The sequence below is a fragment of the Schistocerca nitens genome, chromosome 5 (genome assembly GCF_023898315.1).
Source record: "Schistocerca nitens isolate TAMUIC-IGC-003100 chromosome 5, iqSchNite1.1, whole genome shotgun sequence".
NCBI lineage: Eukaryota > Metazoa > Arthropoda > Insecta > Orthoptera > Acrididae > Schistocerca > Schistocerca nitens.
In genome coordinates this window covers 355104386-355131914 of record NC_064618.1, presented here as the reverse complement: position 1 = coordinate 355131914, position 27529 = coordinate 355104386, and the positions used below count along the sequence as shown (strand labels likewise).

The 27529-nt window shown below is 39.9% G+C and overlaps 1 protein-coding gene across 1 annotated transcript in view; it reads left to right on the top strand.

Annotated features, from left to right (window-relative positions):
- Positions 1-27529, top strand: part of LOC126260454 (dynein axonemal heavy chain 6) — a 1163459-nt gene that overhangs the window by 1089414 nt on the left and 46516 nt on the right. Inside the window, exons 103-104 of the mRNA XM_049957783.1 lie at positions 15854-15946; positions 25543-25746. Coding sequence (XP_049813740.1) covers positions 15854-15946; positions 25543-25746 — 297 coding nt within the window. The remainder of the gene's footprint in view (positions 1-15853; positions 15947-25542; positions 25747-27529) is intronic.

Below are 27529 nucleotides of genomic sequence, written 5' to 3'. Positions count from 1 at the left end.
CGCGATTTTTCTGGTGGCTACTACAGTATTGTAAGTATCTTTAGTTGTCTGAATAAGGGTCTACAGTGAGTTTGTGGGGGGCTGTGTTTCATGATACGAATAGCTCTTTTTTGCATAATAAAAATGTCATTTAGTCTTGACCTGGTTTTTCCCCAAAAACTTATGCCATAGCTTGCAACTGATTGGAAATAACTGAAATACACTGCTCTAATACATTCTTTGCTGCATACCTTGGATATTATTCTTAAGGCAAAACATGCTGAGCTAAGTTTCTGAGTAAGATATACATTGTGTTCATTCCAGTTTGAATCTTGGTCAATTCACATTCCCAGAAACTTTGTGGTGCACACTTTTTCTATTTGTTTGCTATCCAGCATAAGGCACATATTTTCCCCTTGACACTTGCTTCCATATTGTATAAAGTTTGTTTTCTTTGTATTTAATGTCAGCTTATTTGAATAAAACCATGACTGTATGTATGAGAGCGTTTTCTCTGCTGTAGTACACAATGATTCTTTTATACCAGTAATTATGATACTCGTGTCATCTGCAAATAGTAGAATTTTGGCTGAGCTGTCTGGAGCCTGTATATCATTGATATAAATTAGAAATAACAATGGGCCCAGAATGCTGCCCTGTGGAACACCTATTTCAATTTGTTTTGGTTCAGATATGAGTTTAAAATTGTGAAGATTGTTGGATGACCTCAGCTCAACAACTTGTGACCTGTTTTGCAGATAAGATTCAAACCATTTTTTAACAGTACCCCTGATGCCTATTGCTTCTCTAGTAATATTACATGGTTCACAGTATCGAAGGCTTTGGATGAATCTAGATTAATTCCAACAACCTAAAGCAAATTATTCGTCTTGATTTCATCCAAATTACTATGGTACTCTGTAAACAGTGACAATGTACTGAACAATAAAGAAAATAAGAAACAATGTACATTAAATATGTTCTGTCTCGGAAAACATTCAGAATAGTGCATATGCCCACATGGCGTATTTTGCTTCAAATGATCATCCTGTCATATCCCTGAATATTAACCATTCATCCTGGGACAACCTGTACATTATGTTTAATTTTTTATTTATTCATTTAACCTGAACAGATTAATACTGTCAGGAGTCCTTTTACACCAGACCAGAGTTTTACATGTAATTACAAAACTTATTAAAATCACAGTTACTTAAAAAAATCATAATAGTTTTAATATCATGTCTCTTCTTCTCTATGCATATATTAGGCATTTACCTGTTATGTCCTCTTGGTTGGAATTGTTGATTCTCCTCAGTCCTCCTAAATATCTTCTCCTCACTGGGTAATAAGTATCACCAATTTTGGTAATCTGTCATCTTCCATTCTTGTGACATAATCATTCCAATTGTTTCTGTATTCTTTAATCAGCTCATTTATGTTTGTCACTCTCAGTTCCTTTCTGATGTCTGCATTCACTCCCCCACGAGACAGAATGTGCCCAGCTACTCTTCTTAGCAGTTGGATATGTAGTGCTTTTATTCTGATGGGAACAAGTGTTTCTGCTGTGTTATCCAGGCAAGAGTTTCAAGGTCTAGGAAGCAATAATCTAATATGACCAGTAGTGTGTCAACAATAAGCTTGATCATTTGGACTATGGCGCTGTCATGTACAGTAAGTGCTGAGCTGAAGGGTTTTTCGACAGTGCTGTCAACTCAAGAAAGAATTTTTCACTACTACTATCATTTTTCTCCATAAAATAATCAGTAAGCCTATGTTTTGTTTATGATACAATGAAGGTTATCGCGAAAGTCGAGTACTGGTTTAGTTCCTTGGTTGGGACAATGGGATCAGTTTCTACTTTGCCTACTCTTCCCTAGATCACAGAAGCTTTTCCATAGAGCATCAGGTCTTTACATTTTAGGTCAATGTATTGGCATGTCTTACTTATTGTTTCTCTCAGATTGATTGCTTTTTGCTTGTAATAATTGATGAACTGCTTTTGATCTTCTGTTTGCCAAGGTGCAGGTTTTCCCTTAAGGTTTCTGGTCTTTAGGGGAGCATATTTATTGTGTAATAGAGTTAGTTTGGTGGTAAATCCTTGGGGTTGGTTTTTTGTGTCCAGGAATGGTATGGAAGTCGTCTTCCAAATTATCTTTTGTGCCTCTGCTGCAAGTTCAGGCACACTGATACACTTAAAGTCTCTGTATGTTGTCACAGTTTATTCCTTGCATATTTTAGGGAGTAAATCATGAATAGTATGTTGTAAACTGATATTCCAGGTACAAATTTCCTTGCTTGTGGATTTCGAGGCAATTGTATGTATGGGGCCGGACTATAGGCAGCATTATCGGTAGGTGCAAGCTGACATACTGTTACATTTGAAGAAGAAAATATACACTTGAATTTCACAGTGATGCATTCCAGTTCTTGCCAGGACCATTCATGCTGCTACTTTGTGATGAAACTGTATAGAGTCCATTTTCTTATAAGCATGTCAGGGCAACTCAGTGAGTGCATGCTGCATGATACCAATTGTGGAAACTGACAGCTGTGCTTCCACATTGCATGTGAAGTAAGTGGTTATGGATGAACTGGGATATTTTGTAGTTTGGATGGGCAGTGGAATACCATTTTGGTAAGTATTGCTTCCAGACAAAGTGACAAGTAATCAAAGCCCAAGTAAAGGATATTGTTAAGTTGTTCCAATCCAAGATGATACTGGATAATGTAGGTGTTTGGGGGGTGGGGGGGAGGGGGGGGGTACTCTTTTGCTGCTGGTTCAAGCGAGTATTAGGAACACAAAATGATAAGCCATATGAGATCTGTTTGTGGATTAGGCTTGGAGGGTAATTCCTGTCAGTGAAGCTCTAGATTGCTTGTAGATGCACTGTCCATGGATTGCCAAATTGTTAGGGAAGTCTTTTTAGTTTGGAGGAGATGGTAGCTACCAAAATGTAGGTGCTGTTTATGGTTAGTGAGCTTGATATGGACAGCAGTTTTAGAGCAGCCATTGGAGAGTATCGTCACTGTAAAGAAAGGTCTGAGGATGATCAGGTGAAATGGATGGAAGAGGTGTCGATGCTATGGAGGAATGTGAGTAGTGTTGGAGGATGGTATTGAGGGTGTGTATTATTAGCTTCAACAGGGTTGGAAGCCCGGTGCCACATGAGAAGTCAGAGTTTCTGAGCTCTCATAAACATAAGTTATTTTCATTGTAATAACAGTTAGTTTAGGACAAATTTCTCATTAAATATGTTGTTAAATGCATTCTTTATCTTACCATTAAAGGTGTCACCTACCTTTATGCATTAGTCTAGAAAATGCAAAAGATTATAAGGTTCGGTTGTAGTTGTATACACACCAATGACAGCAACTATAAATACAACAGACATAGAAGAAAACATAATAGTACACCTAACAAGAACACTCACACAAAAAGAAAACACAAGAGCAGCAACACCAGAAGATGACGACTAGAACAAATCAAATAAGGATACAAAGAATAACAAGCTGAACTTGGATGGAGAGGTGCTCAGACAAGAAAGTGAGTTGCAAGCTATATCACTGTGCCAAGAGTGCAGGGAATGAATTGATGCCACAGGTCGCCATGTGGTCTGCTCTGTGTGATCTTGTCAGCAAGAGCTACATGCCTTGGTGGGGAGCAGTGAGCTACCTTCCAATCCGATTGGTAAGAGTGGTGGGGAGTAGTGAGCTAGAAAGCTGTCTTGCAGTCTGGTTCCTGAGAGTGGTGGAGAGTAGTGAGCTAGTGAGATGACCTAGGGTCTGATTGATGAGAGTGGAGGGGAGTGGAGTGATGCCTGGATTGCTTTGCGGTACTCTCCGACCACACGGCGGCTGAGGACCACAGCTTTTATAATCACTGGCAACACATTCTGAGTCCAGTGTTATGTTAAAGGATAAGAAGTAACAACTCATTCAAAAGTATGTACACATTTATTGGACTTCTGAAATCTGAGATGCTGGAAGTGTTTTCTGCCTTACTGTACTGTACTGAAGCATTTCTGCCTCATTTGCCCCAGCAGCGCATCTGCCCCCCCCCCCCCCCCCCATTAGGAGACTGGGTAAAAGAGTTGTGTTTACTTTCATAAAAAAAAGGGAGCTTTCTTTATTTTCTGTTTTCATGGAAGAGAAAAGCTTTTTGCACTTGTAAACCAGTAAGGTATGCAGCAAATCCACATGTGCACATGGTTGGGAAACATTTTTATTAAGATTGTGGGTAGGACACCATTAAAGCAGCTTAGAGTATAATTTTCATCCCGCTCATTACAGCCACCAGAGACGCATTTTGAATCAGATCAGCTACCATTCATTTTTTCCAAATCATCCATCATCCACTCTTTCAAAAGATCTGGCTCGTTGAATGAGCTCAGGAGTGGACTGCCCATCTCTAGTTCTCAATACATTGCAAGTGTCAGTCATGGTCAGAACAGTGTTCTGTGTAGTTGTCATTGCATTATTCCAGAGTTAAATGAATTCCAACATGGGCAAATTATTTGTGCTCATTCTGGGGAGGGGGTGGCAGTTGCTTCCATAACAAAGGGAGCCGAAGAGTTTGGTGCTACTGTATTGAAGACTTATACTGCATTCAGAGAAAGCATAAAAACACCATTCACTAATCCACAACACAGATGACAGTGTTTGCTGAGTTATCATAACAAATGTGACGAATAATAAGAAGATGACAGCTGCAAAAGTCATTGCAGAACTAAATGGTGCATTCAGGAACCCTGTCAGCACCAAAACAACACAACGGGAGTGCCATAAGAAGGGAATTTTTGGGTGAGCTGGATTTTCAAAACCAATCATCAGTGATGAACAAGAAAATGTGGTGCAGAAGCCATAAAATAAGGACTGTGGAGCAATGGAAGAAAATCATTTGGACACTTCTTACATCCCAAGAGTTAAGCATGGAGGAGGTTTTGTGATGATTTTGCTATGCATTTCATGATACCCTACTATGGCCCTTACTGTCACCCTGCAATGTCGCTTTTCTGCCACAGATTATGTGACCCTTTTGGCTGATCAGGTCCATCTCATGGCACAATTTTTGTTCACAATGGTAACACTGCATTCCAAGTTCACAGGGCCCCTATTAACACAGCTCACATCTTCCAGGACTGTGTCTGTGAGAATGACGATGTACTTCATATATCCTGTGGCCATCATAGTCACCATATCTCAATAATATTAAGCCTTTGTGTTCTGCTTTGGATAGAAGAGTGCATGATCACTATCCACCTCCATCAATGTTACCTGAACTTATCACTACTTTGCAGAAAGAATGTCATAAGATTCCCTTAAAAACCATACAGGATCTGTACTAACCCGTTCTGGGATGACTAGAACCTGTTTTGAATGCCACTGGGTTTCCTACAACATATTAGGCATGGTAATGTTTGTGTTTTTGGTGTTTCCATATTTTTGCCCAATTCCTGTAACTACGCAATTCGCTCATGTTTGTAGTGGTACGAAATAAGTGGACAAAGTTATAACTCAGTCACTAATAACTAACATCAACAGATTTTAAATCTAAAGAACTCCTAAAAAGTTTGTGGAATTCTGATGGATGTCCAAAGTCATCCAAAAGAGTTTTATGATTAACTCTGAGTAAGATTTCCGTCACAGTGTGGAATAGTTTTTCAATCAGACATGTGTCTTTGCTATTACACAGAGCTTTGAGGTATAAAAATTTTGAAAGAAATGCTTTGTTCGAGTACATAAAAGAATTCATAATATTACAGTGCAATGGCAACTCATATCAAGAAATGTCAAGAAAGATTGGAAGACTTTTTTTCAATTGTACACCGATTGCAGTTAATGCAGCAATGTCTTACCCACAATTAAAAAATAAATAGCTCAACTGTATAGCTGACCATGACCACTGGAGGCTTACGGCAAACTACAGACATATAATAGTCAAAGAAAGGTCAAAGATCGGGTCACAAGTTTTGAACAATCTTAGTATGAAAAAAGAGAATTTTATTTCAAATGTAATTTGGGAAGAGAAGCCAATGTGTAACCACAACAATTATATGACCAAAAAAACTATAGTGGACTTGGTGATTCCTCAATATTATATATATATGTGGGGTCTGTTCTTTCGAACACCACATATAAATAATTAATGCAAGGGATGGCCAATGATCTCTTCAGTGTGGATGCACACCAGTCTCGCAGCTCTTCAGTGTGGATGCACACCAGTCTCGCAGTCTTGTGGGAATTGACAAAATGCTATGAGTGATGAGGATAATGGGCAATAGGCACTAAATTAGCTGCGTGTGGACAAATTGAGATTCTGGGTCTGACAGAGAGTGTGCTCGAGTAGTCCATGCAGTTGCAATGTCCACTGTGTCCGAATGGCTTAGTGGCCAGAGTCTCTGCCTAGTAAGCACTGTAGACCCAAGTCTGAATCCCAGTCCGGAACAAATTTTCAACTTGCCCCATTGATATAAATCAATGCCCACTGGCAGTTAATGTCGTTAAGTCCTCTGTGATTCTCAATATTTGTTGACGAAGACTGTGAGTTGAAAGTCATATAACATTATCATGAAATAAAGACAAATTCAGGAAATAAAAAACACTCCAATATCGTCGTTGCATGTGCGCATATTTTCTTTAGTGTCATAAAGCAAATCAGATGACTAAGAAGAAAAAAACAGAGTTGTTATGAAAACTAATTTAGAATCAATAAAAAGTGTAACTGTTTAGTAAATTATAATAAAGAGTTGAGGAAATAAATGTCACTGGATTTCAAATTTTATCTATTATTCATAACATTTTTTATTCACGGATGACAAATAAATGTTTTTATTCATGGAAGTGAATTATGTATCGAATAACATTTGTCGTTAATGAATAACTAATAATAATTTTTATCTGTATTCATTATACTTCATATGAAGAAGTGTACACTTGGTTGTGCCATCCACATAGCCATGTACAAGTGCTCTCTCAGCTGTAATTAGGCAAAGCAGTATTGGTAATCTCCAATAAGTATGGGAAGTTTATTTGTACTCTCTCTCATACACCATAGCCATTTGAGTGCTACATTGATAGGGCATACACTTGGAGTTCCTAATCATATCCCTATGGAAGGCTCCTGGCCCATTACACCCACCCAGCACATTCTATAGCAGTCCCAAGCATAACCACTCCTGTCAGAGGCTCATTCACTTTTGAAAGCAGTCATATCATATGCTAGCTCTTCTGTAAGTTTTGCACATCCTTTAATGTATAAATGACCACCAGCACACACTTACCTGAAAAAATGGCCAATGCCAAACTGTGGCCAGGATCAGAACTGACAACCCAGTGCCAAAATCAATTGCTGATCAAAAAATATGGCTGCTTCACAACCTGTGCCATCTCAATCATTCTCCCCTATCACCAGCACTTTAAATAATGGCTTTTCTATATGATATTAATGGGACTTATCTGTACAATGCATTCTTCAATCCTGCGAGGCATTAACCTATGTTAGCCTTTGTCCAACATCTATCACTACTCCTTACCCACCCCCCAGTACACTCATTCTATTGTCACATCCACCTATTGCCCCTTATTCCTTTCTTCTAGATTTCCTTAAAGACTCTCCCAATAAGAACTTATTTGAGTTAGTAACACTATCATTCAACTTAATTCCCACTGTAAAGTTCCCCACTAGGGTAGCCAATTGCTCACAAACAGCCATTGATAATATCTTTATAGAAAAGTCCAATGAACAAACTTATATTACAAAACCAATAGTCAATGGCCTCTCAGACCATGACATGCAGTTCCTTCTGTTAAATGTTAATACTTAACAGGATATAAAATCTGTTAAATCTGAGCTCAAGAGGGTAATCAATAAGCCAAAAATTGATTATTTTAGGACACTCCTTAGAGACATTCACTGGACTGATGTTTACAGTGCTCATGGCATGAATGAAAAATATAACACTTTTGCTAATAAAGTGCTTACCTTATTTGAACACTGTTTTCCCCCAAAACTTAACAAGGTTGGAGCAAAGTCTACAAAGAAGCCATGGATTACTCAAGGAATAGAGGTATCTTGTAAAACAAAAATAAAACTGTATCTGTCAATCCAAAACAGTTCCGATGTTGATGCTATAGCACATTACAAGAAATACTGCAAAACATTAAAGACCGTAATACGGACATCAAAGCAAATATATTACAAGGAAAAGATAGTCATATCAGATAACAATATAAAGACAATATGGGATATAGTGAAGGAGGAGACTGGTAGAATCAGACATGAAGAGGAACAAATAGCATTAAGAGTAAATGATACATTGGTGACAGATGTGTATAGTGTTGCAGAACTTTTTAACAAACATTTTATAACTGTTACTGAAAAAATGGGGTTGTCAGGTTCGGTAGATGCTGCTATGGAATACCTCAGACCAGACATTTCAAGTAACTTCCAATATATGAATTTGACCCTCACTGCCCCAGCAAAAATAATGTCCATCATAAAATCTTTAAAATCAAAAACATCTAGTGGGTATGATGAAATATCAACAAAGTTAATTAAAGAATGTGATTCTGAGCTAAGTAACATATTAAGCTATCTGTGTAACCAGTCGTTTATCAGTGGAATATTTCCTGCGTGGTTGAAATATGCTGAAGTTAAGCCACTGTTTAAGAAGGGAGATAAAGAAATAGCATCAAATTTCCGTCCAATTTCACTGTTGCCAGCATTCTCAAAAATTTTAGAAAAAGTAATGTACAATCAGCTTTATGACCGTCTTATCTCAAATAACATACTGTCAAAGTCACAGTTTGGATTTCTAAAGGGTTCTGATATTGAGAAGGCTATCTACACTTACAGTGAAAATGTGCTTAATTCATTAGACAAAAAATTGCATGCAACTGGTATATTTTGTGATCTGTCAAAGGCATTTGACTGTGTAAATCACAATATCCTTTTAAATAAATTAGAATATTATAATGTAACAGGAAATGCTGCAAAATGGTTCAAATCTTATATCTCTGGCAGGAAACAAAGGGTGTTTTTAGGAAAGAGACATGTATCAAGCTATCAGGCATCATCCAAATGGGAACTAATTACATGTGAGGTCCCACAAGGTTCCATTTTGGGACCCTTACTTTTTCTTGTGTATATCAATGACCTTTCGTTAGTAATATAACCAGATGCCAAGTTCGTTTTGTTTGCCGATGATACAAACATTGCCATAAATAGCAAATCAAGTGTAGTCTTAGAAAGATCAGCTAATAAAATATTTGTGGACATTAATCACTGGTTCCTAGCCAATTATTTGTCACTAAACTTTGAAAAAACACACTACATACAGTTCAGAACTTGTAAGGGGTGTCCCACATGTATACGTCTAACATATGATGACAAGCAGATAGAAGAAGTGGACAGTGTTAAATTCTTGGGATTACAGCTTGATAATAAATTCAACTGGGAGGAGCACACCACAGAAATGCTGAAGCGTCTTTAACAAATCTCTATTTGCAATGCGAATTGTATCAGACATAGGGGATATAAAAATGAGAAAGCTGGCATACTATGCTTACTTTCATTCCATAATGTCATATGGGGTTATTTTTAGGGGTAATTCATCAAGCTAAGCTAAAGTTTTCCGGGAACAAAAACATGCAGTAAGAGTTATATTTGGTGTGAACTCAAGAACATCCTGTAGAAGCCTGTTTAGGGAACTAGAGATACTAACTACTGCTTCCCAATATATTTATTCCGTAATGAAATTTGTCATTAAAAATATATCACTTTTTCAAACCAACAGCTCAATTCATGGAATCAATACAGAAATAATAATAATCTTCACAAGGATTTAAAGTCACTTAGTCTTGGTCAGAAAGCTTTGCATTATTCAGGAACACACATTTTCAATAACTTGCCAGCAGCCATAAAAAGCTTAACCACCAATGAAATTCAGTTTAAGAGAAGCCTAAAGGATTTATTGGTGGCCAACTCCTCCTACTCCATTGATGAATTTCTCAGTAATTCCAACTGATTTGTGTGTGTGTATATTGTTGTTGTTGTTGTGGTCTTCAGTCCTGAGACTGGTTTGATGCAGCTCTCCATGCTACTCTGTCCTGTGCAAGCTTCTTCGTCTCCCAGTACCTACTGCAACCTACATCCTTCTGAATCTGCTTGGTGTATTCATCTCTTGGTCTCCGTCTACGATTTTTACCTTCCATGCTGCCCTCCAATACTAAATTGGTGATCCCTTGATGCCTCAGAACATGTCCTACCAACCGATCCCTTCTTCTAGTCAGGTTGTGCCACAAGCTTCTCTTCTCCCCAATCCTATTCAACACCTCCTCATTAGTTATGTGATCTACCCATCTAATCTTCAGCATTCTTCTGTAGCACCACATTTTGAAAGCTTCTATTCTCTTCTTCTCTAAACTATTTATCATCCATGTTTCACTTCCATACATGGCTACACTCCATACAAATACTTTCAGAAACAACTTCCTGACACTTAAATCTATACTCAATGTTAACAAATTTCTCTTCTTCAGAAACGCTTTCCTTCCCATTGCCTTGTTTCCTCTCTACTTTGACCATCATCAGTTATTTTGCTCCCCAAATAGCAAAACTCCTTTAATACTTTAAGTGTCTCATTTCCTTATCTAATACCCTCAACATCACCCGACTTAATTCAATTACATTCCATTATCCTCGTTTTTCTTTTGTTGATGTTCATCTTATATCCTCCTTTCAAGACACTATCCATTCCGTTCAACTGCTCTTCCAAGTCCTTTGCTGTCTCTGACAGAATTACAATGTCATCGGCGAACCTCAAAGTTTTTATATCTTCTCCATGGATTTTAATACCTACTCCGAATTTTTCTTTTGTTTCCTTCACTGCTTGCTCAATATACAGATTGAATAACATCGGGGAGAGGCTACAACCCTGTCTCACTCCCTTCCCAACCACTGCTTCCCTTTCATGCCCCTCAACTCTTATAACTGCCATTTGGTTTCTATACAAATTGTTAATAGCCTTTTGCTCCCTATATTTTACCCCTGCCGCCTTCAGAATTTGAAAGAGAGTATTCCACTCAACATTGTCAATAGCTTTCTCTAAGTCTACAAATGCTAGAAACGTAGGTTTGCCTTTCCTTAATCTAGCTTCTAAGATAAGCCGTAGGGTCAGTATTGCCTCACGTGTTCCAATATTTCTACGGAATCCAAACTGATCTTCCCCAAGGTCGGCTTCTACTAGTTTTTCCATTCATCTGTAAAGAATTCATGTTAGTATCTTGCAGCTGTGACTTATTAAACTGATAGTTTGGTAATTTTCACATCTGTCAACACCTGCTTTCTTTGGGATTGGAATTATTATATTCTTCTTGAAGTCTGAGGGTATTTCGCCTGTCTCATACACCTTGCTTACCAGATGGTAGAGTTTTGTCAGGACTGGCTCTCCCAAGGCCGTCAGTAGTTCTAATGGAATGTTGTTGTGGTGTCACCACCAGACACCACACTTGCTAGGTGGTAGCCTTTAAATCGGCCGTGGTCCGGTAGTATACGTCGGACCCGCGTGTCGCCACTATCAGTGATTGCAGACCGAGCGCCGCCACACGGCAGGTCTAGAGAGACGTCCTAGCACTCGCCCCAGTTGTACAACCGACTTTGCTAGCGATGTTTCACTAACAAATTACGCTCTCATTTGCCGAGACGATAGTTAGCATAGCCTTCAGCTACGTCATTTGCTACGACCTAGCAAGGCGCCATTATCATTTGCTATTAATCTTGTGATGCATGTACCGTCAAGAGCGATGTTCACCAATTATGGATTAAAGTTAAGTATTCCAGAAGCTACGTACTTTATTTTCTAAGTTCTCATTCCGTGTCCTGTTCCAGACCTCACGCCAGCCTGCGTGAGCTTAAACGCGTGCCTTTCGGCTACCTGTCATAGTGGATTGGCGGTCTTTCCAGTCCACAACAGTTGTCTACTCCCGGGGCCTTGTTTCGACTTAGGTCTTTCAGTGCTCTGTCAAACTCTTCACGCAGTATCATATCTCCCATTTCATTTTCATCTTCATCTACATCCTCTTCCATTTCCATAATATTGTCCTCAAGTACATCGCCCTTGTATAGACCATCTATATACTCCTTCCACCTTTCTGCTTTCCCTTCTTTGCTTAGAACTGGGTTTCCATCTGAGCTCTTGATATTCATGCAAGTGGTTCTCTTTTCTCCAAAGGTCTCTTTAATTTTCCTGTAGGTAGTATCTATCTTACCCCTAGTGAGATAAGCCTCTACATCCTTACATTTATCCTCTAGCCATCCCTACTTAGCCATTTTGCACTTCCTGTCGATCTCATTTTTGAGGCGTTTGTATTCCTTTTTGCCTGCTTCATTTACTGCATTTTTATATTTTCTCCTTTCATCAATTAAATTCAATATTTCTTCTGTTACCCAAGGATTTCTACTAGCCCTCGTCTTTTTACCTACTTGATCCTCGGCTGCCTTCACTACTTCATCCCTCAAAGCTACCCATTCTTCTTCTACTGTATTTCTCTCCCCCATTCCTGCCATTTGTTCCCTTACGCTCTCCATGAAACTCTCTACAACCTCTGGTTCTTTCAGTTTATCCAGGTCCCACCTCCTTAAATTTCCACCTTTTTGCAGTTTCTTTTCAGTTTCAATCTACAGTTCATAACCAATAGATTGTGGTCAGAGTCCACATCTGTCGCTGGAAATGTCTTACAATTTAAAACCTGGTTCCTAAATCTCTGTCTTACCATTATATATATATATATATATATATATATATATATATATATATATATATATATATATATATATATATATATAGAGGGAAACATTCCACGTGGGAAAAATATATCTACAAACAAAGATGATGTGACTTACCAAACGAAAGCGCTGGCACGTCGATAGACACACAAACAAACACAAACATACACACAAAATTCAAGCTTTCGCAACAAACTGTTGCCTCATCAGAATGAGGGAAGACCAGGTCTTTAAATATGTCTGCTTGTGTCTGTATATGTGTGGATGGATACGTGTGTGTGTGCGAGTGTATACCCGTCCTTTTTTCCCCCTAAGGTAAGTCTTTCCGCTCCCGGGATTGGAATGACTCCTTACCCTCTCCCTTAAAACCCACATCCTTTCGTCTTTCCCTCTCCTTCCCTCTTTCTGATGAGGCAACAGTTTGTTGCGAAAGCTTGAATTTTGTGTGTATGTTTGCGTTTGTTTGTGTGTCTATCGACGTGCCAGCGCTTTCGTTTGGTAAGTCACATCATCTTTGTTTGTGTGTATATGTGTGTGTGTGTGTGTGTGTGTGTGTGTGTGTGTGTGCAAGTACAATCTAACTTCTGCACCATTTCAGATTTCAGTGCAGCAATGTGTTCATTGTAAATAACTATTATAGTAGTTGTATTACCTTATAAATAAATAAAAAACGTTTTTATTTTAAATTCAGTGCATTAGTATTTGTAAAATGACTCTTTTCATATAGTGTTCATTAAAAAATGACGATCATTCCACTTGGGACCTGTGGAATGGTACATTAGCTTATTTGTTTTAGTTATAAATATTTGTCATGTATTGTTGTTTTTCTGACGTGTTCTACATCCTGGAGGAACTCCTCACTATGGATCAATCGGAATGAAAGTAAATCTAATCTAATCTAATCTAATCTAGCTCCCCTCCCAGTCCACCACTCAATGTCGTGCTCCCCATGTAGTTTTCCCTGCCTGCACCAGAACATTGTTTCCAGTGCACTTGCTGCCTATTCCTTGCAGTCGAGATGCCATGCTGGTACAATACAGTATGCATAGCATAATTTTCTACCTTGTTTACAGGCTTATCAATGACTCATTATCTGAGCTGTATGCTGAATTGTTTCCTTCACTTCTATTACTTTTATTCTACTAAGGACTTTCCAGCACTGCATTGTAATATAGGTTGTCACGATACTCTACCTGATCTATGTAGTTCATGGCTGTCTTTATGCTGGGCACCATGGTATAAAGATGTAAATTTGATCTCATATTCTTTTGTAACTTTCAAATTTTAAATCAACTTGTTAGTGAATAATAATTTTAAGGTTGTCAGTAGCGTGTTACTTAAAAACTGGATTACATTTTGTTTTTATCTGTGGAGGTGTAATTCTCAGTAAAATATGAAAAACTCAAAACAGAATCACTTAACCTAGAATCAAAGACATGTATTTCTAAAGAGGACAGGAACACCAGCTAATATGGTTCATTTTAAAATTAAAAAAACAATGTCCACCCTTTTGCCAACAGTGGTTGTTTGAAAAATAAAATTCGGAATTTTATTAATACACTCCTGGAAATGGAAAAAAGAACACATTGACACCGGTGTGTCAGACCCACCATACTTGCTCCGGACACTGCGAGAGGGCTGTACAAGCAATGATCACACGCACGGCACAGCGGACACACCAGGAACCGCGGTGTTGGCCGTCGAATGGCGCTAGCTGCGCAGCATTTGTGCACCGCCGCCGTCAGTGTCAGCCAGTTTGCCGTGGCATACGGAGCTCCATCGCAGTCTTTAACACTGGTAGCACGCCGCGACAGCGTGGTCGTGAACCGTATGTGCAGTTGACGGACTTTGAGTGAGGGCGTATAGTGGGCATGCGGGAGGCCGGGTGGACGTACCGCCGAATTGCTCAACACGTGGGGCATGAGGTCTCCACAGTACATCGATGTTGTCGCCAGTGGTCAGCGGAAGGTGCACGTGCCCGTCGACCTGGGACCGGACCGGACCGCAGCGGCGCACGGATGCACGCCAAGACCGTAGGATCCTACGCAGTGCCGTAGGGGACCGCACCGCCACTTCCCAGCAAATTAGGGACACTGTTGCTCCTGGGGTATCGGCGAGGACCATTCGCAACCATCTCCATGAAGCTGGGCTACGGTCCCGCACACCGTTAGGCCGTCTTCCGCTCACGCCCCAACATCGTGCAGCCCGCCTCCAGTGGTGTCGCGACAGGCGTGAATGGAGGGACGAATGGAGACGTGTCGTCTTCAGCGATGAGAGTCGCTTCTGCCTTGGTGCCAATGATGGTCATATGCGTGTTTGGCGCCGTGTAGGTGGGCGCCACAATCAGGACTGCATACGACCGAGGCACACAGGGCCAACACCCGGCATCATGGTGTGGGGAGTGATCTCCTACACTGGCCGTACACCACTGGTGATCGTCGAGGGGACACTGAATAGTGCACGGTACATCCAAACCGTCATCGAACCCATCGTTCTACCATTCCTAGACCGGCAAGGGAACTTGCTGTTCCAACAGGACAATGCACGTCCGCATGTATCCCGTGCCACCCAACGTGCTCTAGAAGGTGTAAGTCAACTACCCTGGCCAGCAAGATCTCCGGATCTGTCCCCCATTGAGCATGTTTGGGACTGGATGAAGCGTCGTCTCACGCGGTCTGCACGTCCAGCACGAACGCTGGTCCAACTGAGGCGCCAGGTGGAAATGGCATGGCAAGCCGTTCCACAGGACTACATCCAGCATCTCTACGATCATCTCCATGGGAGAATAGCAGCCTGCATTGCTGCGAAAGGTGGATATACACTGTACTAGTGCCTACATTGTGCATGCTCTGTTGCCTGTGTCTATGTGCCTGTGGTTCTGTCAGTGTGATTATGTGATGTATCTGACCCCAGGAATGTGTCAATAAAGTTTCCCCTTCCTGGGACAATGAATTCACGGTGTTCTTATTTCAATTTCCAGGAGTGTAATTGCATGTTGTGTTTGCAGTGTTGTCTTGCAATCCATTATTATGATGAAACTACTAAATGTAGGGCAAAAGAATTTCAGAGATTTCTGTGTTATTCCAGGTGCCAAAAATGTGGGCAACAGTGGGATACTTATCTCTTAAGTCACTTGGAAGCTGGATTCGTGATCTTGAAACAAGACTTGACCTCATACAGGTATGTCACGTGGCTTTTTAATTTTATCTGCACTGATCTAATGTTAAGGATGAATTTTTGTGGAGGAAATGCAGTTTTTCAGCAATACACACTGAGTGTGTATGGTTCAAAAATCATGTCTATTCAAATACACCACATTGATCAGCTGGTTGGTGCTATGGCTTGTCGCTGAATAAGTGCACATTCTACTGAGATTGATCCCACAACATGTAGACCTTGTTGAGTTTATGAAGTTGTCAGGCTAGGAAGCCATGAGGCAGGTGTATAACAAGTTTTAGGATTCTGCCCTTACTGAACCTTGCAGGATGTGGTAGACATCAGAGTTATCCCAGCACCTTATACATCTACTTACATACTCCGCAAGCCACTGCACAGTGGATGATAGTGGATGCTTGGTGTCGTCGTTAGTTATCAAGCTGCTAGCCACTGTACAAGATACACAACAGAAAATCCCTCTACAGCTATCACTGTTGTTAATGTAAAATGTAGAATGTAGTTTATTTATCTCATAATGTACAGTTACAAATCAAAGATTTTTGTTCTGGAGACACTTTGAATTACTTTTAAAAAATAAGGTTATAAAAATCAATGTATTTAAGTAAGCATTTCTGAATTTTTAGACATGAACAATTTAACAAGAACATATATAACACTTATGGTCACTTTGCAGCTTGCAATAGCATTTATACAATATATTAACAATTTATTACACAATACATAATCTTTATTGTTTCTTTTGTTTTCAAATTGCCAAATTGTAGTGCTTGAATTCTTCAATTGAATAATAACATTTTTCCACCAGTGTATTAAATAACAATCTTTTTAGTGGGTCAAACTCCATATTTAACAGATTTGTGTTATTTTATTTACGGGAAATTTTTAATCCCGTGTACAATGGTGTTTGAGTGTAAAATTTAAAATTATGAGAGGGAAGTTTGAAACTGTGTCTGTGAAGAGTACTTTAATTGTGGTTGAAATGAAAATTGTCAAGTGAGTTTTGATTTTTATACACAAAAATAAAAATTTCATAGATATACAGACAAGGAATGGTTAGTATTTTTATTTTTTTAAATAACGGGTGACATGATGTTCTTTTTTGGACTAAACACTTGTTCCTTATGATTCTCGTTCGAAGTGTAAGTAATCTCAGGCTGTTTGTAGAGTTTCCCCCGAAATTTATTCCATATCGAATAATAGTTTCAAAGTAGCTGTGGTAGACCATCTCCCTGGTGTCCATAAGGGTGGAACCGCATAAGATATACATTGCATAGGTTAGGCTGTTTAGTTTGCTTGCTAAAAAGTCTATATGTGCCTTCCAATTTGAATTTTTGTCAAGATTTAGACCTAGAAATTTTATGTAACTTGCTTCAGTAATTTCCTGATCGCCGTGCACTATTTTTATGGGAGATGCTCATGATGTTTTAGCACTGAACTGAACTAATTGTGTTTTTGTGACGAGTTTTAATCTACTTTGCTGGAATCATAATTCTAGGCTGCCCATTCAAGGTGTATATGTGGACAAGAAAAAAACATCCCCAGATGTTTTCCAGATTTCCCAGTTAAAAATACATTTTCTCCCAGGTGAAAATACACTTTTTCCGTGTTAAGTGACAGTATACTTTTCCTTGGAACAGTAAAAATTACCAATCCTTTGAATGGTTATGGTTTTATACACCAGCGTAGAATTTCCAGGCCCTTTGGAAAAGCAAACTCAGTGAAAAAAAGCACGTTTTGGAAAGATCTTTGATGTGCAGCAACATGTAGGCTGCATATTTTTGTATTACAAAAGTATAAATTTGAATTCCACCAAACACCGCATGTTACTTTCCGAACCATAGAAATTTAGATTACGACACGGTTTTGCTGATGGCAGCGGATATTCACAGCATAGGATACATGATGTAGGCAGCCAGTAGCAACATCACTGTCAAGTAGCGCGTATACACAAATTGGAAAAGTTAATGGTTTAAATTAATATACATAGTGTTGCTAAAAGAAAAGAAAAGCTTTCACAAATAATATTGATCTTTTTTGCACATGTCACACTTTAACCTACAACACACAAATGTGACAGTAAAATTTTTAATAAGGGCATAAATGTTGGGTCTTCTGGGCTCGAAATTTTTCTAAATGGTCGTCCTCAAAGAGTTGATTTTTAAATGAGAGGTAAACACTCTGTGATTTAAGAAATTCACTATACATTCTCGCACATAGTTCGGCTTGCATAAAAGGAAATTTATTTTGAAAGTAACGGTTTTCAAAAAACCATTTGCAATATTTTCCTGAGACCTGTTAGAATTAGGTTCATTTCAGCAGTTGCCAAAGAGTTCCAGGTAACAGGCGTCACTGTGCTTCTACAGCTACGATGGCACAGGAAGCCCATATGCTTGTACGTGTAAAACATTAAAAGATCTTACATTATGTCATAAAAGAAACAAGACATCAAAGGATATTCCAAGAGCATCAGAATTTTGTGAACCATACTAAAATGCACAATTCGGCTTATAGTGCACATAAGCAGTTGTTAGCACCCCACTTAGTAAATGAATCGACTTGATTTACTTCCAGTACGATGGACGTGGAAGAATTATGAGCAAATTTTAAACACATTGTAAATCACGCATTGGAGAAGTATGTGCCGAAAAAGTGGGTTACGGACAGAAAAGACCCACCATGGTTTAACAGACCAATTCGGAGAATGCTCAGGAAGCAAAGGCAGTTGCACTCGCGGTACAAGAAAGATCGGGAGAATGAGGACAGGCAAATTTAGTAGAAATTCATACTGCTGTAAAAAGAGCGATGCGTGAAGCATTCAACCACTACCACCATCATACCTTAGCAAAAGATCTTGCTGAAAACCCAAGGAAATCCTGGCCTTACGTAAAATCAGTAAGCAGGTCGTACGCTTCCATCCAGTCACTCACTGATCAGTCTGGCCTGGCAACAGAAGACAGCAAAACGAAAGCTGAAATTTTAAATTTAGCATTTGAGAAATCTTTCACGCAGGAGGATCATATAAACATACCGCCGTTTGAGTCTTATACAGATTCCTGTATGGAGGACATAGTGATAGACATCCCTGGGGTTGTGGAGCAGCTGAATGGGTTGAAAATAAATAAATCGCCAGGTCCTGATGGGATTCCAACTCGGTTTTACAGAGAGTACTCTACTGCCCTGGCTCCTTACTTAGCTTGCATTTATCGCGAATCTCTTGCCCAGAGTAAAGTCCCGAGTAACTGAAAAAAAGCGCAGGTGACGCCTGTATATAAGAAGGGTAGAAGGAAGGATCCTCAAAATTACAGACCAATATCCTTAACATTGGTTTGTTGCAGGATTCTTGAACATAGTCTCAGTTCGAATATAATGAATTTCCTTGAGACAGAGAAGTTCTGTCCATGCATCAGCACGGCTTTAGAAAGCATCGCTCCTGCGAAACGCAACTCGCCCTTTTTACACATGATATCTTGCAAACCATGGATGAAGGGTACCAGACAGATGCCATATTCCTTGACTTCTGGAAAGCGTTTGACTCAGTGCCCCACTGCAGACTCCTAACTAAGGCACGAGCATATGGGATTGGTTCCCAAATATGTGAGTGGCTCAAAGACTTCTTAAGTAATAGAACCCAGTACATTGTCCTCGATGGTGAGTGTTCATCGGAGGTGAGGGTATCATCTGGAGTGTCCCAGGGAAGTGTGGTAGGTCCGCTGTTGTTTTCTATCTACATAAATGATCTTTTGGATAGGGTGGATAGCAATGTGCGGCTGTTTGCTGATGATGCTGTGGTGTACAGGAAGGTGTTGTCGTTGAGTGACTGTAGGAGGATACAAGATGACTTGGACAGGATTTGTGATTGGTGTAAAGAATGGCAGCTAACTGTAAATATAAACGTAAATTAATGCAGACGAATAGGAAAAAGAATCCCGTAATGTTTGATTACTCCATTAGTAGTGTAGCGCTTGACACAGTCGCGTCGATTAAATATTTGGGCGTAACATTGCAGAGCAATATGAAGTGGGACAAGCATGTAATGGCAGTTGTAGGGAAGGCGGATAGTTGTCTTCGGTTCATTGGTAGAATTTTGGGAAGATGTGGTTCATTTGTAAAGGAGACCGCTTATAAAACACTAATACAACCTATTCTTGAGTACTGCTCGAACGTTTGGGATCCCTATCAGGTCGGATTGAGGGAGGACACAGAAGCAATTCAGAGGCGGGCTGCTAGATTTGTTACTGGTAGGTTTGATCATCACACGAGTGTTACGGAAATGCTTCAGGAACTCGGGTGGGAGTCTCTGGAGGAAAGGAGGCGTTCTTTTCCTGGATCGCTACTGAGGAAATTTAGAGAACCAGCATTTGAGGCTGACTGCAGTACAATTTTACTGCCGCCAACTTATATTTTGCGGAAACACCACAAAGATAAGATAAGAGAGATTAGGGCTCGTACAGAGGCATATAGGCAGTCATATTTCCCACATTCTGTTTGGGAGTGGAACAGGGAGAGATGATGCTAGTTGTGGTACGAGGTACCCTCTGCCAAGCACCATATGGTGGATTGCGGAGTATGTATGTATATGTAGATGTAGATATATGTGCAGATTTGGATGTAAATTTTCTTGGAGAACCAGTATTGTATTGTCTCATGTTTGGTTCTTTATTATGGCATAATGCCATACGTGCTAGAAGATGAAAAGATGCACTTTTGAAATGCAGTGAACAGTTGAAACTAGCCAATAGCGTGGAATTAAACTCTTTGTTTCAAATAAATTTACTACCTCGGCGGAAAAGGTTAATAATAGCCAAATTTCTTTAGCGAACTGACAAAAAATTGTTCTACAAGGCGCTGAATGTTTGACTGTCAGAAAGGTGGAAATTAAATCTGAAACTAATAACATAATTTAACTTTCCGTAATTATGTGAATGTATTTTAATTCATTTGATAGCTTCCAGCCACAAAAATTCGTTTTGTTTTCATTTGACGTGAGTGCAATAAACGAAGAGGAAACAGCAAAATCACTAAACGTAAACACGGGTCACGTAGATATTCACCTTCCCACTACAACTCAGACTGCTCTGTGCATCAGCACTGGATCAACAAATAGACATTTCAAAAATATGTTCATTTCGTAGCGCACGTCTTTCTGAAGAGTGTGATATATAAAACGTGTTCAAGGAAATGTAAGACACGTTATTTAATCTTAAGTGCACCATAGTGCAGTGCCACACCTCTTCACACAGCATTCTTGTATCGCATGTCATTGTATTTCGCTCTGCAGAATTCAATCGTGTAATATTTTGTAGTGGATGCCGTCAAACTATATTCTGGATAGTGGAAATTAAAATGTCCTGTGGTGTCTCTCCTGCTCCCAGTTGCCCAATTTTACAGAAAGAAAGAAAGAAAGAAAAGAAAGAAAAGAAAAACCCTTGCAATTAGCATTGGATGGGATTATTTGTAACCCGGAGAACAAGAACTCTTCAGAAAATTTGCACTCTTTATTGCCTATTAGCTAATACTTGCTTTTTTTGTGAAACATAAAATTAAATATAGGATACATGAAACAAATAAAGATGAGTGACAAGCAAGACAGTACACATTTCTTCTATCCTTAAGTACTAGCATTTTTTTCTCTCTAACCCTACAGCTTTACATAATGTCCTTTCCTTTCTGTGAAAGGATCTGTTACCTCAAACTTCATCAAACGTTTTGCCACATGAAAAAATGAAATGTCATTGTCTAATACTGAAAAAGCTGTTAATACAAACAGTACCCGAGACTGGTGTGGTTTCTCGATTTGATTATATTTATTTTGTCACTGTCTGCTAGATAAAACGAAACAGGCCTGTCTAATATTGCAGAAATTGTAACACACACCAAATAAACAGACTGTTTTAGCACAAATGGTCACTTTTTTTAACACAACAGAATATAATTCATTAAGTACCAATATCAAATGCCTATTAGGCTTGCTACAAGCAAAAAGCTTTATGTTTGGAAATACACTCCTGGAAATTGAAATAAGAACACCGTGAATTCATTGTCCCAGGACGGGGAAACTTTATTGACACATTCCTGGGGTCAGATACATCACATGATCACACTGACAGAACCACAGGCACATAGACACAGGCAACAGAGCATGCACAATGTCGGCACTAGTACAGTGTATATCCACCTTTCGCAGCAATGCAGGCTGCTATTCTCCCATGGAGACGATCGTAGAGATGCTGGATGTAGTCCTGTGGAACGGCTTGCCATGCCATTTCCACCTGGCGCCTCAGTTGGACCAGCGTTCGTGCTGGACGTGCAGACCGCGTGAGACGACGCTTCATCCAGTCCCAAACATGCTCAATGGGGGACAGATCCGGAGATCTTGCTGGCCAGGGTAGTTGACTTACACCTTCTAGAGCACGTTGGGTGGCACGGGATACATGCGGACGTGCATTGTCCTGTTGGAACAGCAAGTTCCCTTGCCGGTCTAGGAATGGTAGAACGATGGGTTCGATGACGGTTTGGATGTACCATGCACTATTCAGTGTCCCCTCGACGATCACCAGTGGTGTACGGCCAGTGTAGGAGATCGCTCCCCACACCATGATGCCGGGTGTTGGCCCTGTATGCCTCGGTCGTATGCAGTCCTGATTGTGGCGCTCACCTGCACGGCGCCAAACACGCATATGACCATCATTGGCACCAAGGCAGAAGCGACTCTCATCGCTGAAGACGACACGTCTCCATTCGTCCCTCCATTCACGCCTGTCGCGACACCACTGGAGGCGGGCTGCACGATGTTGGGGCGTGAGCGGAAGACGGCCTAACGGTGTGCGGGACCGTAGCCCAGCTTCATGGAGATGGTTGCGAATGGTCCTCGCCGATACCCCAGGAGCAACAGTGTCCCTAATTTGCTGGGAAGTGGCGGTGCGGTCCCCTACGGCACTGCGTAGGATCCTACGGTCTTGGCGTGCATCCGTGCGTCGCTGCGGTCCGGTCCGGTCCCAGGTCGACGGGCACGTGCACCTTCCGCTGACCACTGGCGACAACATCGATGTACTGTGGAGACCTCACGCCCCATGTGTTGAGCAATTCGGCGGTACGTCCACCCGGCCTCCCGCATGCCCACTATACGCACTCGCTCAAAGTCCGTCAACTGCACATACGGTTCACGTCCACGCTGTCGCGGCATGCTACCAGTGTTAAAGACTGCGATGGAGCTCGGTATGCCACGGCAAACTGGCTGACACTGACGGCGGCAGTGCACAAATGCTGCGCAGCTAGCGCCATTCGACGGCCAACACCGCGGTTCCTGGTGTGTCCGCTGTGCCGTGCGTGTGATCATTGCTTGTACAGCCCTCTCGCAGTGTCCGGAGCAAGTATGGTGGGTCTGACACACCGGTGTCAATGTGTTCTTTTTTCCATTTCCAGGAGTGTAGTTTCACATTTCATTCATATGCTCCAGCTTCTCGAGCATGAGGATCAAAACGTAGTAGTACGAAATATTTATATAAATTTGGGATCATCATATTCTTCCATAATTTGTGTGATGTCCCCTTTTCTTCTCCTTCCTCATTCTAACAAACAATCTTGTCACCACTAATTCTGTAACTATTCCTGCCAGTGTCAAAACTTATTCTCTGGTTAATTTCACTAACCCTGCCACAATCAACTCCTTAGTTACCCCGTGTTTATTCTCCGGTTAGGCGTTATTACATGTTCGTACAACGCGTTTTCCACGCTACTCCCAGAATAGAACTTAGGTGGCTGCTACTGAGGTCTTTACAACTGTCCATTACTAGTGTAGCAGTCTGGTCAAAAATTTTCTATCAAAATTTCATTTTCTTGAATACACCGATAAGATAATGTGTAATCTTTCTTACTAGTTATTCCTGTTAGTAGTTATTTCCACTCTGGTAGTCTGAATCTATGGATTTTGCTGGTAATTATAACAATGCTGATCATTCACAAACCCAGTCAATCACATAAACAAACAGTGATTGACATTCACCTGTTTGGCTTTATTCCGCTCAGCTCGTATAGCCCCCTCCCCTCCCATCTGCAGGAAAGTTTATTTCTAGATGTGATGGGGATTCCCCTGACAGAGACATGACGTACACAATGCACGCATTCAAAAATCAACTTATGATCCATTCAGAAATAAACTTAGAATATGTTCACAAATGTTCAAAAACCAACAGGTATGCATTTCAAACTCATATGAATAATCAATAGACTAACTTGCGCTGGATATTAGGCGCTTCATGAAACAAGGCTTTTTCCTCACGAATATGAATTCTTGCCGCCCGGGGCAGATATCCCAGTTTGCCCCCATTGAATCCGGCAGCTTGGCACCAGTAAAATTTTTCTGGGTATCATCTGGCTCCTTGCTGCTACTGCTTATACAGCTAACACCCACACTTCTGTAGCCAGAAACAGGAAAAGGTACTACTCATGTGTGACTCAACTGCGCATGCACATGAGCCCGATCGCAACTGCCCAAATGAATCTAATGTAAAGAGTTGTGACATCACACTTATCAGAGGCAATTTGTTGTTATTAAGCATTACACAGTCTTCCTAAAGCCTTTGACACATTTTGCTGCAGGCAGACAGTTATATGAGTACTGTGTTTTGTTGTTGTATATGATGCATTTCCTTTGCAACTTAAGTTTTATTTTCATTTCTTTTTTTTTTTGCTGCAATATTATTCTGCAGTAGCAAGAGACAGTAATATCCTTTGTTAGAGTATTGTTTCTTACTAGTCAAAATTAAAAAAATTTAACTGAAAACTAAAACAAAATAAAAAATTCTTGGAATTCTAAAAAAGTCCCATGATTTTCCCAGTTTTCTCACAGATGAAAAAATTCCCAGGTTTTTCCCAGATCTCCTGGTGGGCCTGGGTCGTATACACCCTAAGTCATTATATTTTCCACAGTACCATGAATTTGTTCTAAATTGTCATTTTCAATTAAAACTGAGGTGTCATCTCCGAATAAAATGGAGTGAACATCAGTGCTTAAAGGTAAATCATTTGTACAGCAGAAAAAGATAAGGCCCTAAAATTGAGCCCTGCGGGACCGATGCACAATTTTTTTTTTCCAGTCCAAGAATGATTTTTTCCATTTGAATTTATATTAACTCTCTGTTTTCTTTCAGACAAATAAAATTTTATTCTGCTGCACACAACCAGCAAACAGTCTCAAATTGCTTCTCACCCTACCCTGCCAATTATTTATATCCAGAAAGAACAGAAGGTTTCTTCCCCCTGATCTCAGTCACTTCAAAATTCCATTGCCTTTTGTCTCCCATTATATTAATTACTGAATTGAACAATTGCCATGATAAGCCCCCCCCCCCCCCCCAACATGCACTATAATTCTACATGTCTTCTTATCTCCAAACATATTATGACCCACCTCATAAAAAATGTTGAACAATTATTGTAAACCAAACAACTTTTTCAGTAGTAAATATACCCAAAAGTATTAATAATAATTGATATCCAAAGTTATTCAATGTTTTGAAGAGATCTTCCTACATTAACTAAGAAACATTTGCAAAAGTTTTCTTGTGAAAATTGACAATTACCTCAATTTATTTTTGCAGACATGGTTAACAAGTGGACAGCCTATCTCATTCTGGATATCTGGCTTCTTTTTCCCACAAGGTTTTCTGACAGGTACTTTACAGACACATGCACGAAAATATGAACTGCCTATTGATCAACTGAAATTTGAGTTCACAGTACAAAAGGTGGTACTAGATCAGGAACTGCTGAAGGCAGCACACTATCAAGCAGAAGGAAAAGAGGTATGATAAATTGCTGTTCGTCAAAACAGTGTGATTTACAGTATAAAAATAATTTTGTCACTTGAGAAAGTAGAGTGAATTCAATAATATCATTATACAGATTATATTTTAGACTAATACAATAAACATTTATTATTCTGTATGCATCAAGTTAAATAGCTTTTAGTAGTTATCTTAATCTCCTATCTACTGTAGTGGCTCCATTCATGTTATTTTGTTGATTTGGAGAAATATTTACACATTTTTTATAAGACTGGTTGTTTTGAAAATGTTTGAGTATAAGAAATTCATAAAAAAATGTTGACACTGTTCAGTAAACACCGTCTGAAGCACCATTTTGCTTCAAATTCTGTTTGGCTTTGTTTTTCAAGATAAAGGCTGAATATTTCACACAAACATATATAGATACAATATAAAGACTATTATGTGAACTGTTACTATATTTAGGAGTGGTCACTTTCTTCATTTTCTTCAGCAGCAGTATAAATTTGAAGTGCTTGCTCATTGAACAGCTCAAATGACAAGTACAAGATGTAGTATGGCACACCATGCTGCCCCTGAGTAAGGTGAAAGGCTGTATAGTTACTGATGTTAGGGAATAACACACAATTAGCCTGTTGTAAGGACTACCACAGGGATTGCAGTTACATGTTCAGTTACTTTAAATAGAAAATATTTAGCTAGGTTTGACTTCTGTCAGTATGAATACCAAATTACTGTAACCAGTCACATTTAATATACTTTCCACTGCGTGCTTCATAGGATTGTACCTCCATCATCAGATGGATTTATGTCAGTTAATAAGGTACCCATGGATGGTAAGTCAGCACATTTGATTGCCACATGGAGGGCTAGGTTCAAGTGCCAATACACCTGGGGATATTTCCTTGGAGGGAGGTGATGGTTGGTTGTGGGAAGAGACCAAACAGCGAGGTCATCAGTCTCATCGGATTAGGGAAGGATGGGGAAGGAAGTCGGCCATGCCCTTTCAAAGGAACCATCCCAGCATTTGCCTGGAGTGATTTAGGGAAATCACGGAAAACCTAAATCAGGATGGCCGGACGCGGGATTGAACCGTCATCCTCCCGAATGTTGGAGGGAGGACTGGAACGCAGAGCACTCAGCTTTATAGGGTCAACTGAGGAGCTACTTTAATGAGAAGTAGTGGTTCCTAGGTCTCAAAAGCTGGTAACAGCCTCGAGAGCTGTCTGCTGACCCCATGCCTTCCACACCATAACCAAATGTCACCATAAGGCACAGCATGAAATGGCAACAAGTAAGCATCAAGTGTTCCTCTGAGATTAATCAAGGAGGAAACAAATAAATAAATAAATAAGGCATAGTCTTAGGTCTCACTGTTGGGTAACCTATGGCATTGTATTTTAGTGGTCACTGGCTGATGATGAAGAAGAAGGTACAATAAATGTGACTGGTTACAGTCATTTGTGGATTCAAAGACTCATTTACATTTTACATTTCCAAACCAAGTTCAAGCTTGAGACCAATTTTAACCATGATGGAGTATAAAAAAAAACTGGTCACTGTTACCAATTTGAGAATAATGCATACCTTGTAGATTGATACACAATAAAGACCTGGTGAGAAATTAACTGAAAGCAATTGGCACAAATCCTCTGATAATGTTTGGTGAGATCAAGTGATAGTGTCCCGAACTTTAAAACAATATTCTGTGAGACAGCAATTCAATTCAAAAATGTTATTGGCATGAGGTAAAGTGAATACTAAAATAGATAGCTCACAAAAAACATGACCTCCATGTGAG